Below are 21,020 nucleotides of genomic sequence, written 5' to 3'. Positions count from 1 at the left end.
TTATTAATAATTTCACTTTAATTTAATGATTTTTTGAAGAATTAGTATTAAATTAAAGATAATATAATTAATTTGCTTAATATTTATTATAACTTAAATAAATTTAATGATTTTTTCAAGGAACATGAAATTTTAAATTTAATAATTTTTTTAAAAAACGTGTAATTTCAAATGTAACAAGTATTATAAAGATAGTAATTTCTAAGTCTTATTGTTGATTGGTTGTGAGCCATCCTAAATACTGATTTTGTTAGCCTAGTTGATGATAGGTAAGGATAAGCATTTTTCAGTTTCTAATTAAAAAATCAAATCGATTCATTTTGTTTGAATAGTTATTTTAAAATTTAATTATTAATCGGATTGCATTTATAAAATTATTTGGTTTTTAAATTTTAGTTTGGTTATCGTATATAACTAACTGAGTTTATTTTAAATTTAAAATAGCTTATTTAGTTTAAAATAATTGAATTCAAATCAATTTAATTTGATTTTTGATTTTGAATTTAAATGCCATAAAAACATTTTCAATACTTCCAAATCGAGCTAATTGGATTGAAGTAACTGAATGCCATAAATTTTACTAGATGGTCTGCACTGCCTTAATAATTAATAAAGGCTTAATTGAAACTCAATTACCCATCCAAACTACAATATTAGAAAATGATTAATTTAGCTAAATTCTATTTATAAATTTATTTAAGGACCAAATAAAAATATTATATTTTTAAATTAAAATAAGTACAAAGTCGAAATAATTTTCTACTTTGGCAGCAGTATTTCTGATCATTAAAGAAACCAACTAGAATAATCTAGAAATTAATTGTGTGGGAGATTCATGATTCGTGGCAATAAACCCAACAACCAATGCAACCAAACTGACTATTCCTCCCGTCAAAGTTGACCGCTGAACTTTCTCTCTACCCTTCGCTTTGCCAGCAAGGATTCCAATTCCTTCGACGCTAAGCAAGCTCTTCTATATAAGCTTGCTACCTTCCACTCTTCCCCTCATCTCTATCTTACAAACTCTGTTCTCAATAATCTTTCAACAAGCTCGTCTTTTCGATTTTCCAATATGCAGATCTTCGTGAAAACTCTCACCGGCAAGACCATAACTCTCGAGGTCGAGAGCTCCGATACTATCGATAATGTCAAGGCCAAGATCCAAGACAAGGAAGGAATTCCACCCGACCAACAGAGATTGATCTTTGCTGGAAAGCAGCTCGAAGATGGACGCACGTTGGCCGACTACAACATCCAGAAGGAGTCCACGCTCCATCTCGTCCTCCGTCTCCGCGGCGGTATGCAAATCTTTGTTAAAACCCTCACCGGCAAAACTATAACTCTCGAGGTCGAGAGCTCCGACACAATCGACAACGTTAAGGCTAAGATTCAGGATAAGGAAGGAATTCCTCCTGACCAGCAAAGGCTGATTTTCGCCGGTAAGCAGCTTGAGGATGGCCGTACCCTCGCCGATTACAATATACAAAAGGAATCCACTCTTCATCTTGTTCTTCGTCTGAGAGGAGGCATGCAGATTTTTGTGAAGACTCTCACCGGCAAGACTATAACTTTGGAGGTGGAAAGCTCAGATACAATTGATAATGTCAAAGCCAAAATTCAAGACAAGGAAGGTATTCCACCTGACCAGCAGCGGTTGATTTTCGCCGGAAAGCAGCTAGAGGATGGCCGGACTCTTGCCGATTATAACATCCAAAAAGAATCCACTCTGCATCTGGTTCTCCGGCTCCGCGGTGGAATGCAGATTTTTGTTAAGACATTGACCGGAAAGACCATCACTTTAGAGGTGGAGAGTTCTGATACAATTGATAATGTAAAGGCTAAAATTCAGGACAAGGAAGGAATTCCACCTGATCAGCAGAGGCTTATTTTTGCTGGGAAGCAATTGGAGGATGGCCGTACACTTGCAGATTATAATATTCAGAAAGAATCAACTCTCCACCTTGTGCTCCGCCTTCGTGGTGGTGGCGATTATTGTTAAGCTGTCGGGTCTGTTAATTTTCTAGTTAATGTTCAATTTCTATTTGGTAATTTGTACTTTGTTAAACTAGTTCGTGCTTAATTATCAATAATAAAATGTCCTTTTAATCAACCTTCAACGGAAAGTACAAAATTTATATTTCTTTATAATTCTCTTCTTCCTATACTCTCTTCATTCCCAAACAAGTTTACTTCTCAATTCTCTTTCCTCCCATATTTTCCTTCAATCCAAACATAGGAAGTAAACAGCAGACACTTGATATGCAATTCAATGAAACTACATATTTACAGGCACAGAAACATCTTTTTGTTCCCTATTTACAGTTTTATTCCACTTAATCAACAAATTCTTTTATCAATCAAATTCACATACCATGACCTATGTACAGCCACCGACAAATTGGCTGCTACCACTTGATATGCAATTCAATGAAACTACAAATTTACAAACACAGAAAACATCTTTTTGTTACCTATTTACACTTTTTATTCCACTTAATCAACAAATTCTACTTTAAATCACCGGAGAATGTGCAATCTGATCAATTATTTCATTTACAGAAACACATCACTACTATGTACAGATATGTCTTCTTATCCTTTCCTTTCCCCTCAGCCTCATGCACACGATTCCATCACATGTTATCAATCAAATTTACATACCATGACCTATGTACAGCAACCGACACATTGGCTGCTACCACCAATACTTCAGCAGTTTCCACCACCCTATCAGTCAGCATTGCAGCCCCTACCTGTCGGAGGGCCATTTCTGCTAATTTTCTTCCTCGAGGCCCACTGCCGCCTAGTACAATTCCCCTTGCAGCCAAATAAACAGCATGAGAGACCTTTTCAAAAACAGGGTCCCCAGCCTGCAGGCTCCTTGCTAACATCCGAGCCATCACTAACTTCCTTGATTGAAGTTTCTCAAGGTCTAAAGCTTTGTCACCTTCTTGTGAGAATCCACTTATTATTTCGACAATCTCTTCAATGCCCACATCATCTACACTGTCTAGGAGGTCCAGCAGTTGCTTGGTGCACTTTGACACTATGGTTTCCAAGTCTGCACCACTGGCTACAATTCGCTCCATCAGGAGTGTTTGCCGGCAAACAAGAAGGCTGAATATAAGTAAATTCAGATCAGTTGTTAAACTTGATATATGTTACATTTTACCCCGCATAAGGCGATAGAAACAGTAAAATGGAAAATGTCAGTATAATGACCATAACAAGTGATTTTAGATAGGAAACTTGCCTGGTACATATTACTATGATCTTCTGCATTTGAGCTTGGGCAGCTCTCAAACGAGGCAGGTTAAGCATGAAGGTTTCAGGCAAAGTTTCTTGTGTCAGACCAGAAACCCCACTTACTAACTTTAGTAATACAACCCTCACCAGCAAATCAATTCTTTCACCATTGCATTCTGGTTGCGGACCATCTGATCCAAACATAACTAAGTCATGCATCATATTATTATTTATATAATATAACATTGAGAACTTATCAAACTCGATTTTCAATATCCATACCTGTAGTATTTGGAACTGATGATGAAGTAGAATCAGTTCCACCGGTGTTTGTTTTGAGCAGAAAGCTTCCACCAGATCTAAGAGCTGTTGAAGGAAGAAACTCCTCAGATGAGCTTTCATTGCTTATCAAAGCTGAAAGACAATTGGTATGCTCTCTCCACTCCTGATCTTTGCAATTCCTCACAGATGAAAGCCACCGCATGGTCAAAGGCAGTGATGTATGGGCATCAGACTGAGATCTGTAACGGTTGGCAAAAGCTTTTCTAAGGTAATCCAGACCAGCAGGTCCCTTCAACAAAGCCTCCATTATTCTTACACGTGCTTTACTTATCTCTTGCTTAAGAGCCTAAACAATGCATAAATCTAAATTTGGTCAGACCCCAAAAGCTCAAAGGCTTGTTGTACTTGACTAAGAAAGAGAGAGGCAAGCCAACAAACAAGTCAGTAGCAACCAATGACTGAAACCAAAATGCTTATAGAAACATGAAAATAGAATGAAAATAGCACCTGGATCTGCTCTAGTACAAAGCGTAGACCCTTGATCATTGCAACACCATGGGAACACTTTGACTCGTCTTGGGTTTCACATGTCTCTGCCAACTCTTTCAATAATTTCTGATGTGTGACTTTCATTTCATCCTCATGGGCTGGAGCAGAGAGCTTTTGCAGAGTGCCCAATGCAAACTCTAGGACCTTTCCAAGATAATTAATGTCCAGTGTACCCGACTTCAACACCTAATGGAAGTACAAAGAAAGAGAAAAAATTAGATTATAACATTACTTCCTCTACCATTTGGAATAGTAAAAAGGCTGCCACCTGTGTGAGAACGTCTAGATCAACAGCTTCAGCAATCTCTTCTTTCCAGCTTTCTGGAGCCATCTCAATAATTCCATCCCTCACCTCCCTCACAAGTTCAACAACCCGATCATAACTGCATTCATCCTGTTTAATGGATTCCATGACATCATCCCAAAAGGCTGCCTCCATTGTCTCTCTTATCTTTGCCTGCAAAGAGTGATGCGTTAAAGCCCAATAAACCACAAAACAATAGTATTCTCATATTCAGGATGAGCCATAGGCTTAGAGTTGATTAATTATGAGAAACCTTGATACTGCTTTCTTCCTCCGAATTGAATCGATCAACAAAGCTATGGTGCCGCTCATGCAGAAATTCATTTACAACCAATTCATTCTCTGGTATCAGCTTAATAGAAGAACCCAACCAGTCATCAGAATGGCTGTTCATAGTCAAAGGGAAACTAAATCCTTTCTTTGAGGAAGCAACTTCTTCTCTGAATAAGGAGCGAACTACATGGCTTGGCTTGCCAACACTCTCATCAATATTGTTTCTGTGACCTAATCTATCAGCAGGAGCATCTGGGGAGCTAGATGTACTAGGAAAGAGGAAGTGTGTCATTCCTACTGGACTTCCATGTTCCTTTGCATGGAAGTACTTAAATCGTGTTTCTGACAAAGCATGTTCCATGCGCTCAATTCCAGCATCTCCACTCAGGTGCTGTATTTTTTCCCTCAAAAGCTTTTGATCTTCTGTAACCTGCATCAATCAAATGCCTCTAAAATAAATATCTCAACTAAAACAATGTGACAAAAAAAATAAAAAAAATAATAAATAAGTAAAAACAATGCCAAAATTCATTTTTAAAATGGTACTGTCATCTTATCTTAGCTATTTGATGCACCACTACATTCCAAAAACACGCATAGGCCATGCATATCTGGTAACTTTTTGAATATACCTGTTTCTGAATAGCTTTCATATCATGACTAAGAGTAGCATTATCTCCTCCTGGTGTCAGCTTGCATTTTTGAATCATAGAGAGCTCAAGTTGGCAAGCAGCTCTTACCAAGTCCTCTTCCAATAACCGTGCATCCTTGACCTTCCACACCACAAAGCAATTTAAGTAGGAGCACCATGCTTTATCAAAAGTAGCAAGCTGAGACCTGAAGGTACAGCGCTTTGGCGACACAGAATCTGATTCCTCATCAGAACTCTGTACAGGGCCATCTAGTATAATCCGCATCAACAACTCAAACTGTCGAACAAATTCTACAGCAGACTTGGCAAGGGCCATCTCACGCTCCCCTTGACCACTTAAAACAGCATCTGGATGACCCAAAATCATGTAGGCACAAAGAACCACTCTCACAGGATACCTTGATGACTTAGCTGGACTTCTGACACCTACTTTCTTTGCCTCCCTGCTCCTCATAGAAGCCCTAGGAGTAGTCTTTTTCCTTGGGGTGGCTACTCTCTTCAGTAGGTGATCAATGTTATCCAAGCTGGTAGATTGATTGCCAGCAACAGCCCTAGAAACCATGAAGCGGCTCTCAAGCCGATCAAGCAGAACCTTCACAGTCTGTAGAGTAGCAGCAGATTCTATCAAGTGAGCAAGCTGTTCAAATGGCATTGACTTGATAGAACTTTCTCGGATTTTCAAGGCATCATAGTTTTTCGCCAACTCTAAGGTAGTTTTCCTTGACCTAAGGAACTGCCTCCAGCACCTAAGAGAAAGGATAACACCAAATATATATATCATTCAGGTGAATAATATTTAAAAAAAAAAAAAAATCATACGCTACTATTGTTTGCCAACTACTTGGCAAGTCAATGAAAATATTGAGAATGGTAAATGCAAATTATATACCTTGCTAATTTTCTGGAAAGAAGATCAGCCTGCTTGTGCATTCGACTCCAATTCACACTAACAGAATTATGATTCCTTCCTCTCTGCCTCAAAAATTCTGCTCTTTGCCTCTTAGCCTAATTATTATGATTATTCAAATAAAAATTAAAGCATCCAAAAACATCATCAAGGGGTATGATATGAATGTAAGAGAAAACAGTTGTAAACTTCAGAAAACATCCATACCCTTTGCAGTCGACTTTCCAACTGGTCCCGCAACCTTCGTCTCTCAATCTCGCGTTGGTGAGAGACAGACTTCGACACCCGCCTCACTTGTGACACCCTAGCACAGGCCCTCTCCTTTTCTGCTTCCAGCAATCCCAGTCGCTTCCTCTCAGCAGCTGCACGCTTTTGGTGAATTGCAGCACATACACGCTCCTTGTATTTGCTCTCCCGAGCCATCCGCCGCATTAATGATTGTGAAGTTCTCTCCCTTAGGGTGGCCCTTCTTTGCCTATAAGCCTTCAGCATAAGCATCCTATTTGCCTCTGCTTGCTGAACCCGCAATTCTACTTTTGAAACAAGCATCTCTCTTTCTTTTGCAAATCGCATTTCTACCCCACTTTTTGCTGCCTGACGCAACTCATCCAGTCTAGCTAGGCGCATTTGAGCCTTCGCCAGAATGCTCAACCTGTCAAATCAGTACGCAAACTAAACTCATGACCAAGTCTACAGTGGTACCATAATACACGCAACAGATCCTTATTACATGTATTAACCATCGGAAAATGTATAAATTATTGGAAACCTCTTACAAAGTGAGAAAGACATCTAAAAAGGACACAATGATAAAAAGTACACAAAAAACAAAAAGCAAATAATGAACAAAAAACATTATAATCCATTACTAAAGGAGACAATTAATCCAACAAAACTGTATAACTCACGCGACTATAATGATGCCGTGGTGGGACACTTGGATGCCAGCAATAAACTAATTTCATTATTAACAAAATCTATTTGTTCTAGCATTATTCTTATTAAGAGCCTAATCAAATAACCCACTAAACAAACTTGAACCACTGATGATAATTCAACAAACAAAGACTTTACCTTTTCTGCTCTGCTGCTTGAAGCTTAGCTTCCAGACGTTGTCCGGGGTCTTCTTCATGAGATGAAGACCGGGAGGGGCTTCTCGGCTTTGCTCTTGCCTTACTTGACAACTTCTCATAGAATTGCTGCACTCAAAAAGCCAGAAGAGCATCAGAGATAAATTCAGATGGGTGTTGAGGAAACCTTTAATTATAAAACTAAAAATGTATTGTCAAACATAACTACAAAGAAAAGAATTGAAGAAAAATTCTCAACAGAACCTGACTAAAAAGTAAAGTGCAAAAGGAAGTTACCATGATGCAAATTAATAAAAAACAAGAGAAAAAGTGAAAAAACAGCACGACAAAATATCATTAAAAAATATTGAGAGATATATTCTTCATTAAGGATCCGTGAAAGAAGAAAAACTCAAATACTGAAAAATAAATATTCAAAAAGAAGGGGAAATTCCCACCAACCCTAACCTCACCTAACACAAGAAATATTTACATTCAGAAAAAGGTTTCAAAATACTTAAAAAGGGCGAAAAATAAACCAAAAGAGAAGAGAACTAGATGGATGAAAGATCTTCCAATTGAAATTAATCATTAAGATCTTTCATTGCTCATAGACCAGAACCATAGACTCCTCAAGTTTGTCGGAAAAAAGATGCCAAAAGTTAAAAGAAAACTTAGCAGGTAAGGGAAGAACTATAATTAACCTTCTTTTTTTTTTTTTTTTTTCGTCTGGGTTTCAGATAATTTAACGGAACCCAATGGGAAATACTAAAATTTCATCACAATTAACCCAGAAAAAGCGAAAATACTTCTATAACACCAAACGGAAATACAAAAAAGAGAGCTTTCGAGATTTCTGACGACGGAGAAGAGAAAAATTAAGTAAAGAACATTTCTTTTTTAATTAATAATTTTTAGGGGAAAAGAACTTAACTAAGCAACTAGTTAAGCTGTGAAGTCAAAATTTAAAATTTTCTCAAGTAATTATTATTATTATTATTATTATATACTTAAAAAAGATATATTATCGTCCCTTCTCCCAATAATTTGTCAACCAACAAACAAACTCACTGACTTTAAAAATCCTCAAAGAATCGATCACAAGAATATAATCCTAAAAGAAAAGAATTAAACTAAAAGAACCGAAAATTTTCATAATTAACCTGTCTACGAAGATCGGCATGTCTAAGTTTAGCTTCGATTTCTTCCACAGTACTTGGAGTCTTAGCCTCAAACAGTCGTTTTCGAAGCCTTCTAGGAATTCTTGGCTGAGAAGTAAACGAAACCGGAAAATCAAGCGCTACCGGAACCCTTCTCGTCTCCGGCGACGACAATTCCACTCCGGTAGCCATAATTAATTCAATTCAAACAATCACTCCCTCTCTAACCACGCATAGACAGATAGAAAGAAATGAATATCAAATTTTCTGATGGTTCTGATTTTAAATTCAAAATGAAGTAAAAGCGAAGAGAAATACAGAGAGCGTTAATGTATATAACGCTTTTTAGAAGGGAAAGGTCGCGTCGACTCTGCTTTTTCTTCTTATTGTTTTCGAAGCTCCGTGTTGTGATGAGCAAGAGAGTTTGGTTCAGGTTCGCTCTGGGTCTGTTTTTTAGGTTCGGTTTTTATTGAAGAGTAAGTAATGAAGACGTGTTTGGGTTGTGTTGGTATCTCTTATCCGTGTCTTTGCCACATCAGAATTCCAACGGACACTTTACTCTCCCTCCCCGTCCATAGTTACGGCTTTCGGCTCCACCTGCTTCTTTTGACTAAATTGCCCTTGCTTCTTTTTTTCTTTTTTAATTGATTTAATGATTTTTTTTTTACTCTTAAATTTAATCTTATTACAATTGTAATTTTTTTATATATTGCAGTTCAATTTAATATTTTAGTTCTAATTCAAATTTAGGTCTACAATTGAAAATAAATACTAAAATAGAAGTATTATTTTTCTTAATTATGAAATTAAGATAATTATTGTTTAGTTGTCTTGTAAACAATATTCAAAATTATACAGTTAATAAATCTAAAAAAAAACATTTAAGTTATAATTCATTTTTGTAAAAATAATTATTTTTATTATAATTGGAGTCATTATAAGTACTAGATCAAAATTTTCTCTTTTTTTCTCGTAAGTTTTGTTTAAGTTAAAAGTCTGTTAATGACTTTTTTAAAGATACCCACTAAAAAAATTAATTTTGAAATATTAAAAATTATTATCAGGTCATACGTGCACTCATCACTAGCTATGTCTTATTGTGCCAAATGTTAAATATTTGATTAGTAGGGAGTGTGTAATTTGAAAAATTAAAAAAAATGTTATTTATGTTCACCCAAAAGGTCTATTTGCTTTCATGGCAATTGCTTCAATTGAAAACCTATTCTAGAAAGTTGGTGATTTTACCTTTTTTTCCTTCTAACTTATTCCTTTGGGCAATTTTGACAATCTCATTGTAATTAAATACACAGAAACATCTCATTAGCATCAAGTCTTTTCCTAGTTGTAATCATTTAGACTATACTCAAATTGGAACAACCAAAGAAGCTTAGGGGAAAAAAAAAAAAGAAATGTGCTAAAGATAGAAAAGAAATCTTATTTATTCTATAAATATATTAAGATATCTTATTACTTTGATTTTGTTGCTACAAATTTACCTTATTAGTATAACAAGGACAATTAATAGCTAAATATGTTTTTTTTTTTTTCATAAAATTTAAATTTATATTCTCAATAATAATAATAATAATAAAACATGTCATGTGTTTAACAACTAATGTCACCTTCCACATTAAACTTACTAGTCAAGGATATGAACCTTCAATTTTAAAAAACAATAACATAAATGTGTCTTTGAAGGGTTTTATTTTCCCAATTACACATATTAAAAGTCTAGTCTATATTATATATTATACTAAAGTTGAAAAGGAATACAACTCCTTACATTATAATCATTCATAATAATTGTTTTATATATTTGGTAAATGGATTCTCAAAGAATGGTGTTCAAACTCAACTCATAATAATATTAAATATTAGGGAAAAAAAAAAAAAGAAATGAAGCAAAGTGTGTTCTTAAAATGAACATATAGTTTATTAGGCAATTGGCTAAGTCATGTTAGATGGCACCTTAATCATTACAATCAATATTCTTTTAGAAAGCAAATATCCAATCAAAGGTAATCAATTAAAAAAAAAAAAGAAATGGGAGACCAAATTGAGAAAGTGTGCCATTGCAAATAATGATTCCAATCTTTCTCACCTTTCTTAATTATGTGAAAAAAAGATTTTAATTTAAAAAAAAAAAAAAGGCTTCATATGTCAAAATATTGAATCATCATTGCATGCATCACCACCACTTCTTTCCCACTTGTATAAATTATTTGAGTCAAACTATGATTTTGGTCTCCCATTGTTTGTTTACTTCCTTGCTTTGTAAAATTGTTGTTTATAAATAACCTCCTTTATTTATAATAGCTGGATTCACTGATTAAAATGCATTAAATTTCATCCCGATGATTTTAAAATTGAATTATGAAATCGGCTCCGTCCGCCAGAAAGGAAAGACATCCTTAGTAGTAAAAACAAAAAAAATTAAGCAACTTCCTTTTGCTTTCTCCTTCAATCTTTCAATTTTCAAGGGAAATCACATGCATATCAAATCACCTTTGTATGTATATGGAGTAATTTAAATAATAATCATACATCCTAAATTTGAGGATCCTTGTAGATGCAAATACATTGTTGATGTCGTTTTTACTCCTACTTCCTCAAAAGAATGTGTTCATTGCCAAAAAACTAAAAAATAACAAAAGTATGTGCCTAACATGCTAATTAGAAAGTTAGGAATGAAGCTTTATATCTAAGCTAAAAGGGCACATGGCTACAAAGTTATTTACACTCTGGGTAGGTTCCATCTTCCATGGTGGTTGGATCAATGCTGTGGTGCAGGCAGAGATTTGGGTGGGGCTGCCTCTTCAAAACATTCAATACAAATAGCAAGTTCGTTGGTTCAACAAATCAATTTTGTATTTGCCTATCACTTATTTTTTCTTTAAAAAGTAATTATTTATTTATTTTATATATATTAACCCGATCCAACCCAATACAGAGCGAGTCTCTAATATATATAATTTTTTATTGGTATATTTTGATAAATTTTTCTATGAGTTTCTAAAAAATAAATTTATTTTGCTGAAAAAAAAAACTTGTACAACGATAGTTTCAACAATGAAAATTACATCCATTATTGCAAAAAAAAAAAAAAAAAAAAAAATCAATCAATCAATCAATATGTAAGTTGTAACTTGTGGAAAACAGGCACGTAACTCTTATTTTCCAATCCTATGGGCTAGGGACTATGGAGGTAGGAATAGAGGATTTATTTTTCAAAATTTGGTTGGTGAAATTGAAAATGTCAACTTTACTTTCATTTAAAGATTTATTGAATATTAGTAGAAACTATTTATTACTATCTCCAACAAGTAAATGAAATCAAATTAGACTTCAGCTTGCCACATACTAAATTTAAATTAAAAAGTCTATTTTACCCATCTTAATTATAATGTTAGATAGGTACATTTTTACTCACTTTCTTTCCTTCCATTTTCAACCTTTGAATCTCATATTGTATGATTTGAAAATCAATGCCATTAATGTGCCTCTAATTGCGATTTGCGTCTTGATGTTGAAATTGTTGGAGATAATTAGAATTAGGATTGAATTAATTAAAAATACGAGGGTAATATCGTCATTCATGTTCGTCATTTATTAGCACCGGCACGTCCGCTTCTGCCACTACGCTTGAGCTTGACGATTACACGTCCTTTAACCGGAATGTGCCAAGTCATCTAACGAGGCGTCTTATTGCAGGGACGAGCAAATTATGGAACTTTGTATGTCACTCGCGAGAGTAAAAAAATGAAAATGTACTCTCGCTCTCCAACACTCACCTGTCCATCAATCTTACTCACCACCGAACTTTAAAGGGCACTCCTAGAACCGTCTGCGCTGGCCACATGTCATTAATTTGGCTGCGGACTTACGTGGTATGCAGTTTAGAAGAATGTAGCCAGTAAAAGCGCGTGTGAATTGACCACGTGTCACGGGCAAAGTAGACGCGGAATCCAAACCATATAAACGGCTGCTGGTCTCAATTCAAAGGGCCCACTGGACCCCTTTGCTTTGAAAAAGTGACCTTTTTTGGGGCAAGCCCGCATGGGCCCAGTACATGAAATGCACGCGTACTTTTTATATAGCCATACAAAAGTATAATTTTTCACATAAATAATAAAATTAAAAATTTGTTTTGTTTGTTAAATCTTGAGAATAAACTTTACTTCTAGTTTATATTTCTTTGTCAGTTTAACATCATTTATTTTGTATTTTCCGAATAAATATATTCTAGTTTGCAAAGGAAAAACAATTTTTAAAATTAAATTCACAATATAAAAGGTGTGACGTTTTTTTTTTTTTTGAAAATAATTACTTATACTGTGCGTATGAAAATTACTCATATACCCACACAAAATAATTGATCGCCATTTAAAAAATATTTTTTTTATTGTTTTTTTTTTTCAAAAGTGAAGGTTAATTAAATATCAAAATCATCTCTATCTTGTTAAATCACGTGTCAATCCATAGTTAAATTCTCTTCTTTATGAGTAGGTGAATTTGTAAGTATCATTATTTGTGAATTTTCCCCTCAAAGAACAACTATAAAAAATTAATCAGATATAATCTGATTAATCTTCTCAACAATGCGAGAATTAGAAAATTTTAAGTTCAAATTTTTTTAACTACAAAAATTTTCACTGACATGGTGAGTTAAAAGAAAAGTTGCCCCTGTTGTACACTCTACCGTGGTATTTCAGACTATTGGTCTTCCGGTGGATAATAACAACCACAAAAAGCAAAAGATAGGACATATTCATCCTCATGTTTAGAATAGACGTCCTGTGTTTGTGCAATCATCATATTGTGCAACTGCACTGAAATTCCCATCCAAGTTACAGAACAGAAGAGTCCTAAAATTTTGAAAATGTGAAAGGATGGCTTTTCCATTTGTTGTCACGATTAAGCAGTCTACACTTTCATTTGTTATATATACAACTTTACTAATCTGATAAGACACAGAGGAAGCAAACAACCAATCAACTTACTATTTTTGAAGGGTATAAACAAATATTAGCTCATGTTTTGGACAAATCATGATTAGGCTACAAAACATAGACAACTATGTCAAATTGTGCTTGAACTGTCTTTGGATGATATGGGTGATGTTTCCAAAAGGTAAATTATATTAACAACCAGCTTGTAAGATCATTAAGAGAACACAGGTTAGAGATAATCTAATATCATCAGCAAATTCAACAATGAATTTCAAGAATAATTAGAGGAAGTAAAAAAGAATTCTTTTCAGTATCAAATCCTCTCCCCAACAGCTAAAATTGCATAGGAACCAATAAACAACCATAAAAAATGAGGCATAATCTAATTAGATGAGCTTCAGTTCAATAGGATGTGTGGTTTTAGTTAAGTACCCAAGTTAAGGTATGCAATGACAGAGAAAGTTACAATATATATATATATATATATATATATATATATATAAACAGGCAGCAGTGGTTCCATATAGATATCAGACTCAAAAAACCACAAGCTCTTCGAGGTCAAATGAACTTGTATCTTACATAGCAACGTAGCCTCTCAAATTATGCAATTTGATTGGAAAATGCAAATGCTACCAAGTCTTGACATATATTTTCATATTGAAAAATAAGCATCAATATTACACAAAATAATTCGATCTTGACAAAGTTACCATCTACTTCTGTTTCTTCTTTAACTGTAAAGATGGAGTTGGAGGACCTGCTCTCTTCTTGGCAAATGCACTATTTCTACTTTCCAATTCACCATCACTATCATCATCATTATCATTGCTATTGCGTCCCTCGTTTTTAGTTGGAAGGGACTCCTCAATGCTTTTAGCAGCCTTTCTTTTTCCAGCTTCCAATTTGGCATGCAACTTCCTTTCAACAGGATCATTTAATGGTCCAACTCTGAATTCACGAGCAACTTTCGCGCCAAGTCCAAGCCTACAGAAATATTACAGACAGCTTATAATGACATGACAGAAGAAATAGCGGAGATTAAGAAATAACAATACGAACCTGTTAGGTCGACCCTCTGGTTCTACTTCTTTTTTCTCATCCTCTACAGAATTGCTCATGTTATTAACCCATTGTTCAGCCTTCCATTGGCAATAAGAAGCATAAAAAAGGGTAAGAATTACAAATAAATGAAACAAATTACATATAATGAACGGGTTCAATGTATGTCTGATTTACCAATTTCAAAGCCTTATCCAATCTAACAATTTGAGGCGGCCCAGATTTTTTCTGCGTCTCTGTACTCATTGCCACTTGTTTTTACTGCGCAAAAACACCAAAAGTTTCTCACAGACATTTTATCAAACACGTGGTATTCAAGCCATGTTGCAAAAGATAAAAAGCACGCTAGTGTGACAATACCTTGTGCGTTTAAGAGAAGCTGGACCTTCTTTTGTTTATTTTATGTTTGTGAGGCCCAAGAGTAGTCTAAGGCCTTATATTCGAGAAAACCAATAATAAAAATTCCATCTCGTGTTTCTTCCCGTCGTGCTCTGTTGCTCTGCCTTCGTTTCTTGAGCAAGCTGTAGGGTTGGGCGGGTGTTTATTGTTTCTATGCAACCGTCTATGTTTCGTTACTGCTACTGCAAGCTCTTCAAGCCCTCTTGTCGCTGTTTCTGCTGTTGCTACTGTTGCTCGAATTCTTAATCCCTGAAAAAAAAAGGGTTGACCTACATATATATACATCTCGTTATATTTATTTACTCTGCTAATGGAATCGGACCTTTCCCTAGGGCTTGTAGCGAGTACGACGCCGTCTCAACGCACTCGAATCGCCGACGATTCCATCTCTCTCCAGCTTGACTGTAGCCTCCGCGACCCTAATCTTCCGATCCCACCAGTTCCGCTTCAATTACTAGAGCCATTACTACAGCATAATAATCAACATGATCAGCGTAGTCTTCGAAATGGTAGTGTAGATAGACAAAACGATGAGGATAACAAGAAGGACAAAGAAGCAGACGAGAGAGAAGTTCGAATCTTAGGTATCTGCTTGAAACGGAGGAGAGATGACGAATCATCGTCGAATAGCTCGAAAAAGGCAGCAGCTTGTGGTGAATTGGAGCTTGAAGAGAGGAGAAATTCGGTTAAATCATGGGGAAACCAGTCAATTTCTACGGCGGATCCTGAGATATCTGAGATAATGGATAAGGAGAAAGATAGACAATTTAAAGGAATTGAATTGATAGCATCTGAGAATTTTGTTTGTAGAGCAGTAATGGAAGCATTAGGAAGTCATTTAACAAATAAATATTCAGAAGGAGTACCCGGGTCGAGATACTATGGTGGGAATCAATACATTGATGAAATAGAAATCTTGTGTTGGAAACGAGCGTTGGATGCTTTTGGTTTGGATTCTGAGAGTTGGGGTGTCAATGTACAGCCATATTCATGTACTTCTGCGAACTTCGCAGTTTATACTGGTTTGTTGTTGCCTGGTGATAGGATTATGGGTTTGGATAATCCATCTGGAGGGAATACCAGTCATGGGTATTATACGCCTAGTGGAAGAAAAGTGTCGGGTGCCTCCATTTTTTTTGAGAGTTTGCCATATAAGGTGAATCCGCAAAGTGGCTATATTGATTTTGATAAGTTGGAGGAGAGGGCGCTTGATTTTAGGCCAAAAATGCTTATTTGTGGTGGGAGTTCATATCCAAGGGAATGGGATTATGCTAGGTTTAGGCAGATCGCTGATAGGTGTGGTGCTGTACTTATGTGTGATATGGCTCAGATTTGTGGTCTTGTTGCTGCTAAGGTGCTCATTGACATACCCTACTCTTTGTTTGTCTATTTGTATTTTGATAACTTTGTTTCTTTGCATTGCGATTTGTGTTGATTCTGTTTTTGTTTACCGTAAATTCTGCTTTGACGTTAGTCGGGGGCCTGACATTTAAATAAGAAATGTTTTGCCTCTGATACATTATATTACTTGGGATGCTATTCAAACTTGATTGTGTAGCTTACTAGATATTAGTGATGAAGCTTGGCACACATTTTCAGTTTTCCATTTTTGTAGTTGGTATGGAACTGACAATGTATGTGCTTGAGTAATAAGGCAGCAAATATCGCATTTAGTAGTGTTCAATAAATCCAACAAAAAGATGAGATGAAGCGGTGAAGAACTTGCAAATTGATCAAAATGCAATCAACCAAATTAAGTAGACAAGATTAAGTGAAGAAACATCCTTCCTTTTTGATATCTGCAAATGAGCAACGCAGGCCTCCTTTCATTTTCCTTCTGATCGTTGCCTAGATAATAATCATAAGCAAAGTTGAAGTAATAATCAAATAAGAGTTCAGTGAAATGTAACTATAGCAATATAGCAACCTTACTTTTGAGGGCCAGTAGATGGAAGACTGATGAGACACTTCTATATTTATACTTGCATCACATCATAAAATTTTGAAGTGTCATGTCCTTCAGATGCTCTGCCACTTCTCTCAATGGTAAAGAAAGTTGACCTGATGGGCTTTGGAACTCATGCTTGGCAAGTCTTTTTATCTTGCAGCCCTTTTCTAGAAAATTTTTTATGGTCAGTGTTCTATTGCTTTAGTGGAGGACGCAAGCATTGATGAATGACTGCTCTGTGTTCTTAATGCCACTAATTTGGCATATATTGAACATTGATAGAGTATTTATAATACTTTCACCATTGTCATAGGCTGGCATTTTGTCCTTTTGCTAAAATATCTCCGATTGACATACCTGTTAATGAATTGACGCATAGCATTTCAACCTGTTAGTGAATTGATGCCTTTAGCTAGAGAGGTCTCTCCAGTGCGAATTAAAGGGTGCTTCACATGCAAATTCATGTCTTCTGTTATCTCAGTTTAAGATAGTTGAATTGAATCTTGTTAAATTTCATATGATGTCACGAGATATATCCAATTGACACACCTGTTAATAAAAAGAGGAAATAAAGTATATCCAATTGACATTTCTGGTTTTTGTTTATACAGGAATGTGTTAACCCCTTTGATTACTGTGACATTGTTACCTCAACAACTCATAAAAGTCTTCGAGGTCCTAGGGGAGGTATAATTTTTTATAGGAAGGGTGCAAAGCCAAGGAAAAGGGGACTGCTTACCGGTCAAGGAGATGACAGTGATCAGTATGATTTTGAGGAAAAGATAAACTTTGCAGTCTTTCCATCATTGCAAGGTGGACCACATAATAACCACATTGCTGCTCTTGCCGTAGCGTTAAAACAAGTGGCTACTCCTGAGTACAAGGTATACATGCAACAGGTGAAGAAAAATGCTCAGGCTTTAGCATGTGCATTGTTGAGAAGAAAATGTAGGCTTGTAACTGGAGGAACAGACAACCATTTGTTACTTTGGGATCTGAGGCATCTGGGATTAACAGGTATGTTGCTGTTATATATCTCTGTTCATGAGATAATCTCTTTTTTCTTGATGATTTTTATTTGTCTATACTTGGTATTTGTTTTTACTTTGTGTATGATCTAAATTATGTCTCTCGAAACCATTTCAATTGGGTCCATTATGAAATTAAACATATGAAACCATGATGCTGTTTGGGACTGACAACTAGCTGTACTCTTTCAAGTACAAGCCGCCTTCCCCGCTCTTGCTCTTTCTCTCTCTTTCCTTTGTGATTCCAGGATGCAACTCAACTTAATTATTCCAATTAGTTCATGAACAATATTCCGTTATCAGCTCTACCCAGGGCCATTTTTTGATTTCAAATGAACTAATTTCTTATTAACTCAAGTTATCTTTGTGCTTTTGATTTCCCATTCAATGGCATATTGTTAAACTATGGTAAATGACCTTCCATTCCTTCAATAGATGCCACCACATGTTCGTTATAACCAAACATTTTCATGTATGTTGTATTATGACATATCCATCCTCAAACTCTCATTTAGCTGCTCTCTCATGGACATGTTATTTCTTTATTGACCGGCATTTTGTAGTGTGAAGTGCAGCTGTTAGTATCTCCAATCTACAGAATAAGGATACGTTTGGCGCCCATGCAACTGTGCTTTCTTTCTTTCATTGTTATCACTTGACCTCTACCTATGGGCATTCTCTTATTTTACTTTATTGCTTGCTGATTACATTGGTTATAATATTATTCTGACATGAAATTTTACTTCTTTTTTTTCTCATTGTTCTGCATCCATGTGAATGCTCTCTGCAGTGGGACCTATCTTATTGCAGCCTATTGTTTTTACATAAAATGTAGTTTCTCTTCTTTAAACATTTTTTTTCTTTTCTTTTTCAGGCAAAACTTATGAGAAAGTCTGTGAGTTGTGTCACATCACTGTAAATAAAATTGCAATTTTTGGTGATAATGGCACTATTACTCCTGCAGGAGTAAGGATTGGTAAGTGAAGGTCTTGTTGAACATTGTTCCTGTATCTTGTGAATTTTAACTTCACAGATTTCCATGTTTATCATCCCAGGTACCCCGGCCATGACGTCAAGAGGTTGCCTAGAATCTGATTTTGAGACAATTGCTGAATTTCTTCTAAGAGCTGCTCATATTGCGAGTATAGTGCAGCGTGAGCGTGGGAAAGTTTCCCTAAAGAGTCTGCAGAGCAACAAGGACATTTTGGAGCTTCGGAGTCGGGTCGAAACTTTCGCAGCTCAGTATGCAATGCCAGGTTTTGACTTGTGAGGTGGGTTTCTGGAGAGCAATTTTAAAAAACCCATACCTCCCGGCATTCTGCACTTTGGAACCATATTACAAAATGCATATCAGTTGGTTGCCAGTATGCTCTGAGTTGGCCTCTAATATGAAGGCAGTTTTAAGCTTGAGTGTTTCAAGTTTCCAATCTTTGCCAGCTGAAGCTGTCACAAGACTCGCAACCTAGGGGTTTTGCTGTCAGTTCATGGATGATGAGAGGATCTTTATAGTATTAACCCTCTTCTCCTCTTTCAGTCAAGCAGTGTTGTTCTGGTTTTTTGGTCAATGGTGGTGGCACCCCCTATGATGTGCTGTTTTCTCAGAGAATTTGATACACAAGATCTTCTCTGAGCGGAGAGCTATATCTATCTATATACTCTGGCAGCCCTTCTAAAGATTTTTTGGCATAGTGTGTAGAGAAGCTGAAGATTACATTGGCCGATTGATTAACATTATACAGTCTTGTTCATTTTTTTTGACAGAGCCTATACATATTACATTTTTCGTTTTATCTTTAATATGTTGGGAACTGAAGCCCTGAATTCTTTTAACTATTGGTTATAGCAATCACAATATGAGGCTTTTGCGTTGTAAATTTTTTTAACATTCCTCATTCAATTCAATTTCTTAGTCTCTTGGACACATTCGATTGTGATATAATGCATAGGGATGCATGGGGTAACCTCTCTGTGTCTTTTAAGTATTAATTTCTGAATACTCAATAAATAAATAAATATTAATTTGTGGATACACAGAGAGGAAGATTGATTCAAATAGCCTTCACATAACTTGATAAGACGTGCGTGGCTTGCATTACCAAACATATAATCAACTGCACTGCACATATTTATTTATTATGCAAGAGTGTCAAAATCAAATCTTTTTTGGTCAAACTCCAAAATCTGAATTGCATTTGTTCGAAAAGGAGAGAAAAGAAAATAATAATAAAAAAAATAGTTTAACGTTAAAAAGTTCGATTCATTCATATGTTTTTTTATTTTTAATTTATAAAGATTTTAGTTTATGGGCCTAAAAGAAAAGTTGTGCCTATTCTTTTTTTCCATCGATATTTTTCTCATCGTTCCCAATCAAAATTTTTATTTTTATTTTCTTTTAATTTGTAAAGGAGTAAAGACTCAAAACTTATTTTGATTTTACCGTTTGAAAAGAACCTAAATATCCAAACGTCAGGATATTTTGAGTTTTTGACATTTACTCTTTATTAAATTTAATATATATATATATATTTTTAAAATTAAGATATTTTCACGCAAAGTAACAAGAATGTTGGTAATCACTAATTTTATACCATAATAAAAAATTTAAAAAGTTTTATCATGTCATAAGCTATTTATTATTAGAATTTTATAGCCGATCTCGACTAGTTTGAGATTAAAATTTAATATTTTTTTTAGAGTAAAATTTAATATTATTATTGTTCCATGTTTTATTATTCAAATTTTTAAGGTTAATGCTTAAAACATTAATTAGAAGGATGATAGTAAGACAAAGAAAGTTAGAAAATGAATTGAAACAGAGGAATCAAAAGGAAAAGGAACCATGTCAGGGTTTTGATGCTAGACAGAGCCTATGAGGAATTTTCATCATCAAGAACAGCAACTTTGCACCATAGCTTTCTTTCAACTCAAAATGAAACAAGAATCAAACAAAAACTCTCTCTCTACTGAGAGATATATATGCTTTTTGAATTTTAAAGAAAGAAAAGCAAACTTAGGAATCTCTCTATTAATTTCTTCTTTCTCTCTCTCTCTCTTGTTGTCCTTTCCTTCTCCTTTTCCATCATTGTTCCACAACTGAAATGATTAATCATTTACTATCACAACTCTAAAAGAATCTCTATTGAAGTGCAAAAGATATGCAGGGGACATTCCATAATTGCAAAACCCACAAT

The 21,020-nt window shown here is 35.2% G+C and overlaps 4 protein-coding genes across 5 annotated transcripts; 2 read left to right on the top strand and 2 right to left on the bottom strand.

The window, feature by feature from the left end:
* Positions 1–996: 996 nt before the first annotated feature.
* LOC105633341 (polyubiquitin) lies at positions 997–2,110 on the top strand. Its single transcript, XM_012215917.4, has one exon. It carries the CDS (start codon positions 1,073–1,075, stop codon positions 1,997–1,999), a length of 927 nt encoding a protein of 308 aa, XP_012071307.1. The 5' UTR covers positions 997–1,072; the 3' UTR covers positions 2,000–2,110.
* Positions 2,111–2,461: 351 nt separating this feature from the next.
* LOC105633342 (T-complex protein 11) lies at positions 2,462–8,904 on the bottom strand. Of its 2 annotated transcripts, none has more exons than XM_089722809.1 (11): positions 8,447–8,904; positions 7,288–7,412; positions 6,421–6,865; positions 6,196–6,311; positions 5,287–6,052; positions 4,635–5,084; positions 4,346–4,534; positions 4,036–4,263; positions 3,529–3,874; positions 3,254–3,452; positions 2,462–3,117 (listed from the first exon to the last, which is right to left on the bottom strand). In XM_089722809.1, the coding sequence occupies exons 1-11, from the start codon at positions 8,633–8,635 to the stop codon at positions 2,634–2,636; spliced, it is 3,537 nt and encodes a 1,178-aa protein (XP_089578935.1). In that variant the 5' UTR covers positions 8,636–8,904; the 3' UTR covers positions 2,462–2,633. The 2 variants fall into 2 exon arrangements, with proteins under 2 accessions (XP_089578935.1, XP_012071310.1); XM_012215920.4 differs by having other exon boundaries at positions 3,254–3,437; positions 8,447–8,903.
* Positions 8,905–13,922: 5,018 nt separating this feature from the next.
* LOC105633343 (uncharacterized) lies at positions 13,923–14,954 on the bottom strand. The gene is made up of 4 exons (XM_012215921.3): positions 14,815–14,954; positions 14,632–14,715; positions 14,455–14,534; positions 13,923–14,379 (listed from the first exon to the last, which is right to left on the bottom strand). The coding sequence occupies exons 2-4, from the start codon at positions 14,698–14,700 to the stop codon at positions 14,109–14,111; spliced, it is 420 nt and encodes a 139-aa protein (XP_012071311.1). The 5' UTR covers positions 14,701–14,715; positions 14,815–14,954; the 3' UTR covers positions 13,923–14,108.
* A 209-nt stretch (positions 14,955–15,163) lies between these two features.
* Positions 15,164–19,703, top strand: LOC105633344 (serine hydroxymethyltransferase 7). The gene is made up of 4 exons (XM_012215922.4): positions 15,164–16,207; positions 17,413–17,818; positions 18,704–18,805; positions 18,885–19,703. Exons 1-4 carry the CDS (start codon positions 15,164–15,166, stop codon positions 19,097–19,099), a joined length of 1,767 nt encoding a protein of 588 aa, XP_012071312.1. The 3' UTR covers positions 19,100–19,703.
* The last annotated feature ends 1,317 nt before the right edge of the window (positions 19,704–21,020 follow it).

The sequence above is a fragment of the Jatropha curcas genome, chromosome 6 (assembly GCF_041381405.1).
Source record: "Jatropha curcas cultivar XTBG-Jc1 chromosome 6, XTBG_Jcur_1.0, whole genome shotgun sequence".
NCBI lineage: Eukaryota > Viridiplantae > Streptophyta > Magnoliopsida > Malpighiales > Euphorbiaceae > Jatropha > Jatropha curcas.
The sequence above is the reverse complement of the archived record's forward strand: the minus strand, read 5'-3'. Positions and strand labels throughout refer to the sequence as shown.